At 37.2% G+C, this 14,234-nt stretch overlaps 1 protein-coding gene and 1 pseudogene across 2 annotated transcripts; one reads left to right on the forward strand and one right to left on the reverse strand.

Moving 5' to 3' along the window:
* Nucleotides 1-3,172: 3,172 nt before the first annotated feature.
* On the reverse strand, nt 3,173-6,727 carry LOC103434414 (putative protein FAR1-RELATED SEQUENCE 10; annotated as a pseudogene).
* Nucleotides 6,728-7,449: 722 nt separating this feature from the next.
* Nucleotides 7,450-10,355, forward strand: LOC114819111 (two-pore potassium channel 1-like). Of its 2 annotated transcripts, XM_029098933.2 has the most exons (4): nt 7,450-7,621; nt 7,814-8,784; nt 8,892-9,055; nt 10,164-10,355. In XM_029098933.2, exons 2-3 carry the CDS (start codon nt 7,859-7,861, stop codon nt 9,049-9,051), a joined length of 1,086 nt encoding a protein of 361 aa, XP_028954766.1. In that variant the 5' UTR covers nt 7,450-7,621; nt 7,814-7,858; the 3' UTR covers nt 9,052-9,055; nt 10,164-10,355. The 2 variants fall into 2 exon arrangements, with proteins under 2 accessions (XP_028954766.1, XP_070679006.1); XM_070822905.1 differs by lacking the exon at nt 7,450-7,621 and having other exon boundaries at nt 7,716-8,784.
* The last annotated feature ends 3,879 nt before the right edge of the window (nt 10,356-14,234 follow it).

Here is a 14,234-nt window from a genome sequence, read left to right on the forward strand (position 1 = left end):
TCTTGCACGTAGTTAATTACATTATGTATGGATGCAATCTAGTGATATACTAATTTATGTATGTAATATGGTAATTCCCCTACTAATTGAAACATTTAAGGTGGCTTTAGCTTATATGGTAATCAATTTCATGATTAATTTAGCTTACATGATAATTAGCATTATGCATATCCAAACCACAGCATCCCAGATCTTTCTTCCTTTCAAATTTTCAATTTTTTATTCTATCCTTGAACTTCAGTGTAGACTATAATCATGGCTAACTACTGGTAATACCATCACAAGGAAAAATAGATAAATAATATTTTGACTTTCCTTTGTTGTCAATACTAAACTTAAAATTTGAAACCGACCTCACAAAGAAATTTGAAAGAAGTAATCACGTTACAAATTCAAACTATGTGGTTGTGCGACTACACACACATAAAAAAAAAATCCCTCAAATCCCTTTTATCCCATTGATACACGTGAGAGTGACACCACATATACAACCGTTGTACACAAAATTTTCCTTGTGCAACTGGAGGTGTATTCAAATAATACATATACAATGAATTAAGGGTGCAACGACTGTATGGGGTGTCTAAAAATTCCTGGTCAAGCTTCTCATCTAGCTATAGCTTGCTTTTGTTAATCAACTTATGCCACAGAATCAGTGATGATCCCTCAAATTAGCTTGTATTTTGTTTTCCTTGATTTTCTTTTGAGAGCAAATATTAGTGGTTGACTAGAAATTTTTTAGCTTTTATTTGGGGTTCTATAACTTCTATTCCCATGTAGTGGTACTGGTGGCAGCTAGAAACTTCAGAGCAATAATTATTTAATTAACGCGGGATATCTTCCTTCTTTTATGTTTGATGCTTTCAGAAGGGTCTCGTGCAGGGCAAAGGGAATTTGATTTCAACTGATTTGGGTTTCCCCTAGCGCCCATGCATATATACATTAACCAAGGCCATTTTTGTAAATTAACTCAGAGCCGATGAAACTGTACCAAGTTTTAGGACTACCATAAATAGCAACCACAGTTCAAATCTGTAAGCAATCACACACACACACACACATATATATATGGATCATCAAAGTAGTGAGGATCAGAAGCTCCAAGCTATTGACAAATTCATCAACAATAAGTACCATGCCAAGCTGTTTATGATAAGGACATTGAAGTTTGTAGTCTCAGTGTCTTTGCTGTGCTTGTTTCTTTTTGTAACATCATCAGGTTTTTGTTTACTTCCCGATTCTTCCAATCAGGTCAATGCCTATTTCTCCACATTGCTTTTGTCAATCTTTACCCACACCCTTGACAGGAAGTACATGTTTCTTATTTGTAATGGAATCCTTGCTTTTCTTGCAAAAACTTCGATTAATTCTTGCGGTTGCAGTTATAATGATGAATCCGATGAGCTTATGTCCGACCTCGGTGGAAAGTCTTCAACATCATCATCAGTTAATTCTAACTTATCTGAGATTGGGTCGTCTCTCGGCCAGGATGACATCGCTTATGTGGCTGACGAAGGAGAAGAAGAACCAACGTCGACTTCAGAAGAAGAAGAAGTTGGACAACTACAAGATCTAGAAAAACAACAAAATGGTTCGTTATATACAGAGAACCATGAAGAAATGCAGCCTGAAGCTTTCATTGCAGCAGCAGAAGAAGTCGGTCTGTCTTTGATGGAGCAAGGAGGAGAAGAAATGGAAACACAAGAGCTAGCAACAAATGTTGACGTTGGAGATGATCAGTACGGCTCGAAGATGAGCAGTACAGATGAATTGAACAAGAAATTCGAAGAGTTTATAAGAAAAATGAAGGAGGAAATCAGGATTGAAGCCCAACGCCAGCCCATTATTGCCGCTTAATTAAGGGGATCTTAGTTTTTGTCCAAAAGCTGAAGCTGCATCTGTGCTGTAAGGCATGTTTTGTCTAGTTTGTAAACTGATTGCATCATCATCATCATCATCATCATCATCATCATGTTTAATAGTTTCCTTAATTATTGTATCTAGACTTGATAGTACTAGAACGTCCCTTTTATGTTCTTGTTTCCATCGTCTATTATATTATTTTCATGTTAATTAAATATGAGTCATATACCCTGGACTAAGTCTATCACCTCATATTGAACTATTTGAGTATATCTCTCGAATAAATAAATAAATTGTCTTTAATGTGTTTTTAGCCATTTACACAGATACAAATCCACTAATGAACTAATTAATTAATGTTACGAATTCCAAGTCTTTACATTTATCATTGGTGCATTTACACGCATTTAGACTAATTTTGGTCATTGAAATATTGCACGTTTGCACCTTATCATGCTGAATAAGAGAGAATAATATGAAGTGGGCTCATTCAGTTCTTTTGATGAATTGAATGGCCAAAATTAGTCTAAATGCGTGTAAATACACGGATGGTGAATGTAAAGACTTGAGATCCATTTATCATTAAATTTGACAAACTGGCAAATTATTAGGATATTAAATTATTAATGGATTGGATGTTAGGATATTAAATTAACGGATTGGATGGCCATGTTTTCATTCCATGGCAAATTGGTTTTTGCCTTTTTGTCATCTACAAGTTTTCGGAGTGTGAAAACCGACCATTCGATGCGCTTCAACTTTTGTGACTACAAATAATCAAATATACTTTCACTTTCGTTGTTGCTTTCTATATACACTGTTAAGATGACTAATATCACCGACACTTCGGACTCTCTCGATCTCTTCTCTTTCCCTGTAGGGTAGTGTACTGTACGTAGGGGCCCCTATCCAATGTTGATCGATGAAATTGGTTGGCGTCACCATGCCAATTCAATCAATTATGAAGGGAAAAACCTAGAACTAGATGGGGCAAATCATGAGTAGGAATGTCCGACCACAACAATCTCTCACAAGAAAAAGACTCCCTGCATTGGAGGTGGAATCAGCGTGGAGCTGGGCGGTAACCCGGTACAAGGGATCTCCGTTATTGTGAGACGATGACAAGATGCGAGCGGCAATTGCCCAAAAAAATGTGTCATGCCAGCAGTTCCAGTACTGTTTGCCGCAATCTATTAGTACAAGCAATTAGCTTGGTTGCACACTTGAGGCACCCACCATAATCAAATGTGCATTATAAACCTAAAGGCTTCGTAAGCTATCCAGAAAGAATGGGCAAGAGCACAAAAACTAGAAGAAACTCTGCTTTACTAACTAAATTTTACCAATGTATATACAGAGTACATCACCTTAGGTAAGTACCTCTCTCCACATCCTCTGTGTGTTGTGAATCTTATCATATCATACATCAGCAAGTTACAAAGTCTATTTTCAAGGTGCTTCTGAATTCTGATTATCCCTTCTCAACATGTTAACACTTTTCCGCTTGAAACAAGAGAAATCGGATGCAAAGTCATATTGTCCCATCGCCTTTCCTCGGGATCATAACTTCCTTACATCTGACTGTACTCTCAATTCCACAAAGCATGTTGCAGTTGCATTTGCTACCAATACAGTACACATGACCTACTGCAGCTTCAAATTAGGGGAAAATGTCAGATCCATAGCTACTCCTTCACATTCTGGCATATTTCTAACCTCATTAAGAATCCTTGTGAGCTGTGTTGTCAATTCCCTGCGAACATAATCAGAACGCTCCTTTGTAATTGATGATTCTGTTAACAGGGTATCAGTAAGGCATTGATAATCTTGAAACCATTCCTCATCACTAGTCCGAGCAATGTGGTCATCGTAATAATCAAGCGAGCCTTCTTTCCGCCATCTATTTAAACAGTATTTGTCAGGAAGCTGAAAGTAGTTCTTGACTACATACACACGTAGAGAATGTCTGCATAACAATCCTGAAGATTCAAACTCTTTAAAGGAACACTGGACCTGTTCCTCTTCTGGTATCCATATCACAAGACGCTCTCCCTCAATCTTCTTAAAATGCTGCACAAGATATGACCCATTGGCCATTTCAGATACAGCATATTGCATGGCGAGCACAAGTTCATGCTGGAAAGCATTGAAGGCAAAAGGCGTCAAAATACTCCTCGCGTGCTCTTCAATAGGAATGCTTGTTTTAATATGCATATACTGCATCTCTCGATGTGACTGATTTTGAAAATTGGCAGAAATACCAACCTACAAGGTGTTCAAGCATAAGAAACCATACCAATTAAAGAATTGCAGGCATAAATCAAGAATAAAAGTTATTAACCAATATACCTGCTCGAAAAAGCTACGCAAATATGTATGTGCACTGAAAATTCCTTTGAAAAATGCATCTACAAACTTTGAATATGTTGTCGTTGCCATACAAGCAACAAGTAACCCTTAATATGGGATTGAGCCCAGGATTCCCGGAATGAATAAAGTAAAGCAATATGTTTATCACTAGTAAGCCCAAACATTGAAATCGTTTGATTCCACTGAAGCTCAAAATCCTCTGTACTCTCCAGCCGATATAACTCATCAAACTCAGATTTAAATTCCATACAGCGTGGTCCAAGTGAAACAGAGAACCAGCTAGATATCTTGGGAAGAATATCCCAAATGGAAATGACATGCTTAGTGCCTGGTAATTCACTTCTTGTTGCATCTCTAAGCTCAGGATCGAGATCAGTTAGAACTGTTTGTGGGAATCTCCCTCTCATGAAATGAACAAAAGTCTGTATGAAAGAAGTAAAAAACATTGTAAGTGGACAGATACAAAGACACAACAATAATAACAACAACAAAGCCTTTTCCCACTAAGTGGGGTCGGCTATGTGAATCCTAGAACACCATTGCGCTCGGTTTTGTGTTATGTCCTCCGTTAGATCCAAGTACTTTAAGTCTTTTCTTAGGATCTCTTCCAAAGTTTTCCTAGGTCTTCCTCTACCCCTTTGGCCCTGAACCTCTGTCCCGTAGTCACACCTTCGAACTGGAGCGTCAGTAGGCCTTCTTTGCACATGTCCAACCCACTCATTCCTAATCTTATCCTTTCTCGTGAGCCCACACCCCCAACAAAGCATCATCATCTCCGCTACACCCATTTTTGTGTACGTGTTGATGCTTCACCGCCCAACATTCTGTGCCATACAGCATCGCCGACCTTATTGCCGTCCTATAAAATTTTCCCTTGAGCTTCAGTGGCATACGACGGTCACACAACACGCCGGATGTACTTTTCCACACAAATACAAAGACACAGCTAATCTAAAATCAGTAAAGTGGGTGTATTGGAAGCAAACCTGAAAAGCCCACGAGAAGGAATGCGGTGTTTCATCTTGCAAAAGAACACAACCAAAGAAAATGGTCCTTCCATGGTTGTCAATGCCAAGCCATGCTCCAAAAAGCACGCCATATGTGATTGACTGATATGAAGTGTCAAAATAAACTGCATCACCAAACATAGTGTATGCATGGACTGAATCACCATACGACCATGCAATGTGTTCAACCTTATCATTCTCGTCAACTGTAAAATCATAAACAAAATCTTCATCCGCTTCTTTTGTCCCTTTGCATGCCTCAAGAAGTTCCAATGTATCATTCTCCCGTTTTTCAGTGAGCAAAGCATCATTTTCTTGGACAACTTTCTTACGGTTTTGAACAAAATTTCTAACGAGTCCCTCTCTAAAAAGGGTAACTGTCCACCTTGAATCCCCTTTTCCAACTCCAACGCCTTCACTACGTGGTGTATGGGGAACCCAGCTTTAGAAAGTAATAGTATCCGCTCTTGATCAGCCTCATGAATTTTACAATAAGCAGGAAGCAGTCGCACTTGGTCATCTTAAAAAAATTCATGGTTATGGACATTACTGAATTGCACAACAAACCATTCAGAAACTCCATCAACGACCTCCTTGGACAAATACATTTTTACATCGCATCCACAGCGGACTGACTTCCTATCCCTGTGGTGCTACCCTGTAGGCTTCTTCTTCATGGGTGCAAACCCCGAACGATAACAAACAAAGTCACGCATATAAATATCCAATTGTGGGCTAAGTCAAGAGCGCTCTTTCCTAATTGAGAAACCGTTTTCCCTAGCGAAACTGCCATAATACTCAAACGCGTCATCGTCGCTCTTAAACACCATTCCAACATAGGGGGAAACCATAGCTTCCGATGCCATACTATCATTCTTAACCAATTGGGATGCTATGGATGATGCCTCTTCAGAGTCTCCCTCATATGTCACATAGCATTTCCAATCCCCACAGGGGCATTGCTGCCGCCTAATCCATATGTTTCTCGATGGGATAGAAGTCATTAATTAAACTTCAAAATCAACTCCCAGTTTCCCACTCCAAGACCCAACCTTCAGCTACTCTAAAAATCTTTTGAGTGACCCAGAAAGCTAGCTCGCAGTATAACCACAAACCCTTTAACAAAATAAAAAATTGAAAGCAATCAGAAATGGCCTCTTCTAATTGTTAGGATATACACTATAACAACATATGCAACCAAATGGCACAGAGACGGAAAAGGGGTTTAACATGACAGATTGGAGAAAGAAAATCAGACCCAGAAAACTAAAAAGATAACAATTTTGAGAAATATATCAAATGGAATAAAAGAGCAAGGACGGAAGGGGATGATGATGAATCACGTACCCAGTGAAAGAATGACTACGAGAGAGGGAATCTGTGCTAAAACCCTTGTTCCGTCTTCAGCTTCCTCCGCACAGCTGAGTGTCCCTGTTCCGTTCTCCTTTTTTTTCCAGTTGCGATGACACAGAATTTCACAAGTAATGAGAGCAAATTAAATGGGTCGGGCCTGTTTTCCAGTCTGAATTGGATCCGATGTCTTACCCAGCCCTTCTATTGTCTAATGACTGTTTCCGTAAGAGCAAACCAGCGTTTTCGGCTTAGTTTTTTTTTATATATTTTTAACAAATGATATTTTTTATAATTTATAGTAAGAGAGAGAGGATAGGATGACGAGAATCAAACTTAAGACTTCTAACTCTACTAGACCGTGCTACTAAGTGGTTCGGCCTCATTTGTTTGTGAAAAGGGGATTGGCTTGAATAAAATTATTAACTCTATTAAAAGATATTTTGAACAAATAAATGAGTAATAATTCATATTTTGTCTAAATCGAAGGTTATTTTTATTGAAAAAATGAATATTATTCGGTAATTACTTTCATTGAAGAACAAAAAAGAGTAAGTGAAGATAAAAACTAAAAAAGACAAAGGTATCAAACAATACCTTTGTACCTTTGTAAGACGAAATAAAGCGCTTGAAATAGAATAGTTGGAACAAACTTCAGACGTATACTTTTGGCGTGATGAGAAGTGGACAAGTAAGAGTCAATCATGCGACGCGTCCAAGTGGATTTGAAATGCCACTAAGTCGCTTAGCGGTCTAAATCCACCCAGGTGGAAGCACCAGAGTGATTCTTGGTTGCTTCTTTGCCACTGTGTAACTACGAAACAGAAAATATTAGTAAAGTTTCTTGCATTTTTTCTTTGCTTGGTGATTGGTAATGATATGTTCAGCATGCATTTATTTTCTCAGTTTCTTCTTTCTGACGGGTATCCAATCATTCCGCGTTTCTTTGATTGAGGCAAATATTGGATTAAGATCTTGAGGCTTCTGAGATACTTTTAATCGTCTTTTTCTTTCTGCTCAGTGTCATTTAGGTAAGGTAGCAAGAAATTGAATTTTATTTTTATGTCTTTAGAAACAGAATGTCATTCGATTTTTACAACCAGGAGAGTTTAATTGAATTTTGAAATGGACATTTTGTTTGATCATTTTCCTTATGTGTTTCAATTCATATTAAAGAATTTGGTTTGGGAAATATTATGTCGTTTTGATTCTGTATACTGCAGGTCGTTGCTAAACCAGATGAACTTTTATGTAATGCTTTAAATCTGATGGCTAGTGATTTTAGCGATGATGTTAAACAAACCTTACTTTCTGAAAAGAAAGATAATTCTCAACACAATAATGAAACGAATGCCGTCCAGAGAAGAAGAAATCGCCCATACAGCATTAGCACTAGTCCATGTCCATCATTCAAGAACCGCCTACAACAAAACGAAGTGGTATCTCAATATCCTGCAGATTGTGATCCAGTCTATGTAAAACCACAATTCAGTCTAAGGCAAGTAGTCTTGTTGTTGATTGCATACATTGGTGGAGGCACATTTTGCTTTTTCCTGATGAGGCATCAGATAAAGGGTAAGAAAACGAATGCAATTCTGGACTCCATGTACTTGTGTGTAGTCACAATGAGCACTGTGGGCTACGGGGACCTTGTGCCAAATAGCATGTTGGCAAAGCTAGTTGCTTGCGTTTATGTGTTCACCGGCATGGCCCTTGTTGGCATAATTCTTGGCAAGGCAGCAGATTACCTTGTAGAGAAACAGGAAATCCTTTTGGTTAGAGCCATACATTTTCGAGAAAAAGTTGGGCCACCGGAGCTTCTTAAGGAGGTTGAGACCGAAAAGGTTAAATTCAAATGTATTTCTGTCGGAATCCTTCTTTTGATTCTTATTATAGTAGGAACTGTCTTCTTATGTCTAGTTGAGAATCTGGAAGTTATGGATGCTTTCTATTGCGTTTGTTCCACTATTACTACACTAGGCTATGGGGACGAGAGCTTCTCAACGGGAGCTGGTCGTATTTTCGCTGTTTTTTGGATACTGAGCAGCACCATTTGTTTAGCACAGTTCTTTCTCTACCTTGCTGAACTATGCACTGAAAGAAGGCAAAGATCACTTGTGAAGTGGGCTCTTACGCGGAGATTAACACCCTCGGATCTTGAGGAAGCAGATCTTGATCATGATAAAGTCGTTAGGTATGAAATAATTTACAATCCTCATGCATGTTTTATCTTATTATTTGTAAACAATTAAGATATATCAATTCTCATGTGGCTAGCTTGTTGGATTCATCTATGACCAGTGCGGCAGAGTTTATCGTATATAAGCTAAAGGAGATGGGGAAGATCAGCCAGGAAGATATTGAACTGCTGATGGAAACGTTCAAGAAACTTGACATTGATCATTCAGGAACTTTGACGACATCTGATTTAATATCAATGTCATCTCAACCAACAACTTAAAAGTGTAAGTTGATATGCCTAGCACTGACATGAACTATGACAACTCTAAAATTCACATGGCGTATAGAGCCTTACTTTCTTTCTTTAATTATTTCTTTAATTCACATGAACTATGACAACTCTAAAAAGCTAGGGTTTCATAATAACGCATCCGAGCTACGTACAACATTAAACATTATGAGGGAAAAGTAAATATCAACGGAAAATAGAAGCTTTTCTCATACTACGTACTAAAATCAAAGTCAAGGGAAGAGTTGAACACACATCCTCCTTCCTACCCCTCCACCCTATCCTCTGAATCAATAAATAAAGATTGTGTAACTTAACTTCGTAGGACCGGAAACTTTGACTCGGTTTAACAGAAAAATCTAATGAAATAAGAAGATATACAAACAAACAAAGTCCTCTCCATTCAAGTTTGTTTGCTCACACAACTAACCATAAGTTGAAGCCTAGTATTAGATAAATTCCGCAACATGCACGTTACCATGTCTATATAATTTAAGCATTGAATTCACTAGTACATGCATACAAATTCAATAGTTGAAGGCACTTTCTTCTTCAGATGTTGCATCACATGATTTCTTGCTATTACTTCCTCTTTGACGTCTATCACTCCCCTATCCCTTTTACTAGGATGTGTTCGACTCGCATATAAAGCTTTTTCCTCTCCTTGCTGCTTTGCCTCTCGTTCCATTTTGGAGACCTAATAGATCAATAGGCCACCCCAAAAGAAAATCAATTACAGGGTAATAGTGTTCTCTCCATAATTTCATGATTCCATTAAGTAATTAAATTTACTTTATAGAAAGCACTATCAACAAATATAATAATGACAACATAATCAAGTTTACTCTTACATAGCTGTGAATATTTTCCCTTCTGTGTAATGATGCATTGATGGGGCATTTTAATTGAATAAGCTGTTCTTAATTTGACTATATTGATAAGTTTCTTAATTTTTCTTTTTCCATCTTTTGGCTGCTCAACTCATACAATTTGTCCAGTTCGCCCCTTTCGATTTAGCTAGGATTTTTGTAACTTGACAACGCTGTGGTTTTGGAGGAGATAGTTGCCTTTATTGATATTCTTCATTTCTTTGTTATCTCTAGAATTCCAGGAGGGAGCTCGTAAAATGAGGAAGCCCATTGCCACGCAAATTTATTTAGAAACTTGAACTACTATTGAACACAATTGCACGTACTGTAATCTGTAGACTTGAATTTTTCGCTTGGATTGTAAATTTCTTTTGGATGACTTGATTTGATTACGAGAAAAGAGCAGGAGGAGAAGATTTAGAAGAATTTTAGAATTGTTTATTCTTGAGATTGGTTGATTGTTTAATTAGCTTTATTGATCTTTCGAACTTAAAAGGAAACACGAATAAAAAATGATCTCTCGACTTCTTCTTAAACCATTTGTCTCGATTTTTTTTGTTAAAGTTTTAGAGAGACTAGCTGCGGTTCACTATTAATAACTTGATACTGTCTCTATTTAATCACCCGTGTAATCAATAGATGTGGGGTTTTCATGCAAGGCGGAGTGAGAATACCAGAATAATGAGTAAGTCACAAGTTTCATGCATTCACTAGTTATGTTGCTGCATGCTACATATGATGAATATAAATAATGAGTAGGTCACAAATTTCAGCAGCCTCATTTTTCAATCGCGTATGCAACAAATAAGTATTAAGTTATTAACCCAACTGCCTTGGACTATTACTCCTGAATATACATTTTAATTGCATTGAAATTAGATTAATTATCAGAAATATAAATATTATAAACAGCTTGAAACTAATTTGTGTAGTCTGGCTGCCCAGCAACATAATCTATGATTCCTTGACCTTGTGCTTCACCGTGTGATTCTGTCGACAGCTGTGAAACACCACCAAAGGCGATTACTGCCACCAAAAATATTGTTGTGGAGGCAAAGAGAGGCCAAAAGTAACCCAAAATGGTTAGAATCCTAGGGGCTGCATACAACATTAAAGAAAATATTAGCGAAACAAAGATTGCTATGACAAAATGATATCGGTATTGCAGAAGTTGTGGCGAGATATCCATTGCGGCCGGCCTTGGCTTGCTTTCTCAATAACAATCACAACTTTCAACTCTAGAGAGAGAGAGAGAGAGAGAGAGAGAGAGAGAGAGAGAGAGAGAGATTAGGGTTATAACTCAGGTTCTTGTCGAAGAATAAGAAGCATGTGGTTATATCTCTCAAACTTTGCTTCGTCCTTGAGTCTTTCCCAGAATATTATCCTCAACTGAGTTCATAATTCTCATTGTTTCTTTTATTCCAGGATTTGCCCCCCTCCACTCGATTAATCGACATCATCTACCTATATGAAAATGGGATGTGAAAATCTGGTGGAAGGGCACATTAGTCATTAGGCACAACAATTATTTTGACATGGATGCTTTGTCCATTTATTTGATTTGTAGGTTACTTTTCGCATGGAATGATGATTAGTAACAAGGAAAGGAATGGCATCTTTGTTTTTCTCCTTTGTGGTTATGCCTTTCATGAAAGATTATTGTTATATATGGGCTGGCTAAGTTGATTCTCTTTTTATTATAAGAAAAAAATTAATGAAACATATATTATAACTTGAAGGCCTAAGGGGTTTCTGCAATTATACGTCATACGATTAATTAGTATTTCAAAATTTATGTTAGATGATTAAACATAACACAACCTTAATTTGTAATCACAAGCTATTCTCGAGTGAACTGGCGATAAACTAAATATTTACAAACTCAACCTTTGCAAAAGGTTGTACAGTTTTTTAATTGTTATATTTGCTGCCTGTGCCTGATTCATTTCTAAGTATTTGCTGACTGGTTGGAAATGGCCATACGTGACTCACATGTAGTCGTATATGTTTGTTTCATCGCCACATTTGAATTTGAACCTCCTAAACCTAAATCCTTCTTCAAGTTTCCATTTCCTGTTTAATCACTTTCACTTCCTCACCGACAGCGACAAACTCATTCCCTATCCCTCTATGGAGGAAGACTCTCCTCCCACCCTTTCCGCTCAACTCCTTGATGCCTCTGCTCAGGAATATTTGCTCAGGAAACTTCAAGTAATTTGACAAATGATGAAGCATGCCCGAAAGAGTGCGGGGAGAACATTAAGTGGAATCTGGTGGACTGGTGGTGGACTGGTGCCTTATGATCGAGATGTAACGATGGACATGATATGGTACTAATATTTCACTCGGATGTTACTTTATACTATAATTATGTTATTAAGCTGCCTGTCCAAAAACTTCATATCTCATGCATCAATCACAAAGTTTTAGCAGAGAGGCAACATGAGGCCTCTAGTCTAGTATTGGTCCTACACTATAACTTAAGTTCTTAACTTGTATTGCACGTGCACACACACTAATTATGTAATATGCGTTGTCCTAAGTTTTTGTTTTTGAAAAATTATTACCAGAGCAATTCGCTATTTGAAAGTTTCAAAACGTTCACAATATAAGTCATTTTCGCCAATGTCTTGTTTTTAAACATCCATTTTCATCAATTAAAAAGTTAATAAAAAATAGTGGGAGCCCGACACCCGCACACGACTTGTTCATACTTTCGGCCTTTGTTTGTTTATGACTTATGATCTCACCCAAAATTTGGATCTGTAATAGCACTTTAGCCTGACCCAAATCCATTTTATGCTAATGCATAAACCCACGCAAGTTGAAACCACAATGACCTACAAACACGTATTTGAAGTAAGACATTAGCCGAGGTAATCCATATTTTATTTTACAAAGTGATATTTTGATTTACGAAAATTGAGACTCAAACTTAATTGTAAAATATAAGACACATTACTTTAATCAACTGACTTAACTCACAGCAATAAGGCTAATCAACCTTTAGACTCTCTACATATACCATGACAAATTGTATAAAATTGATTAATTTCAATCCTCTAGTATATTGTGAACCTATCTACCTACTCCAAGTCTGCAAACCAATAAAGGAAAGGAACACACAACAACATAGTGAGTTAGAATTCAATTGAAAAATGATTCGCATAAAACAAAACTCCACACAAAATCATATGCTAATCAACAACCCTTTTGACTGTTTTGGTTGTATTAAGGATTTACTCATTTTGCATTGGTGCTTCTCCATTTTTTAAAAGGGTATTTTTAGGTGAAGTCTTCCCTTTGTTGCCTGATCAAAAAAATTATGGAAATGTCCAAGGTTGCCACATGGGCAGACGAGCCTAATTTATTTAAGTAAGCGATTCGAATACGAACTTAAGAGCAGAGGCATTGTCCTAACTAACTAATATAATCCACTTTTACCAACTTAATCATAATTTTTTAAGCAAAGATGCGAGGGAGACTTTCTGTAGGAAAAGGAATTTGTTTGTTCTTTCAAGCCACTTTAGTTGGTCCCTTTCAGCTCATGCTATCATCATGGTCATCACAACTACCTCATTTTCTTGGCCTATATTCAAGGCGTTTATCATTTATTTGCAAGGAAGGATTATATGTGTAAAATTGTTGGCAAGGTTTAAGCAAGTTTTAGCGCTTAATCAATTAAATTAGGCCAAAACAAGAGCTTTCCATCTTGTAGCTAGACCATGACAATCCCTAATTATTTTCCTTACTTGTTATCATTTGCAAACGACTTCAGAGGACCTTTGTAAAATGAGGTTTTAACATGTTTTCTTTTCGTTGCATAGTTTAGGGTACCTATTTTCTATCACCGCTTAATCTAATTAATCTAATGGATGGGTCATACACTTTAATCGATTTATTGATCAATCGGTCAATGTCTTGTTATTGGCTGTTGATCTTTCAACATAATAAAAGATAAAAAACCGCTTCAACAGATGAAGGTTGCACCAAATGGCACCAACAGATGCACTAATCACTCTTTGATTAACAATATGGTGTATGCCAATCCTTGAACGGTCCAAACGTAATTATAATCATAGATTAGGTGGTGGAAAATATAAATGCAACACTTGGATTAAAACATAATTATACATATGAGGAATTCACAGCTGCAAAGAGTAACCATCAATCACAAATCACAACGGTTGGAAATCAAAATTAAGAGATAAATCTCAAAATTAATATTATGTTTTTTTAAAAAGTAACCGTTACTGTCAAAATTAGGAGGGAAGAATAACAGCCGGTTTGGCCGGCCTAAGATTT

This window comes from Malus domestica, chromosome 05 (genome assembly GCF_042453785.1).
Source record: "Malus domestica chromosome 05, GDT2T_hap1".
Lineage (NCBI taxonomy): Eukaryota > Viridiplantae > Streptophyta > Magnoliopsida > Rosales > Rosaceae > Malus > Malus domestica.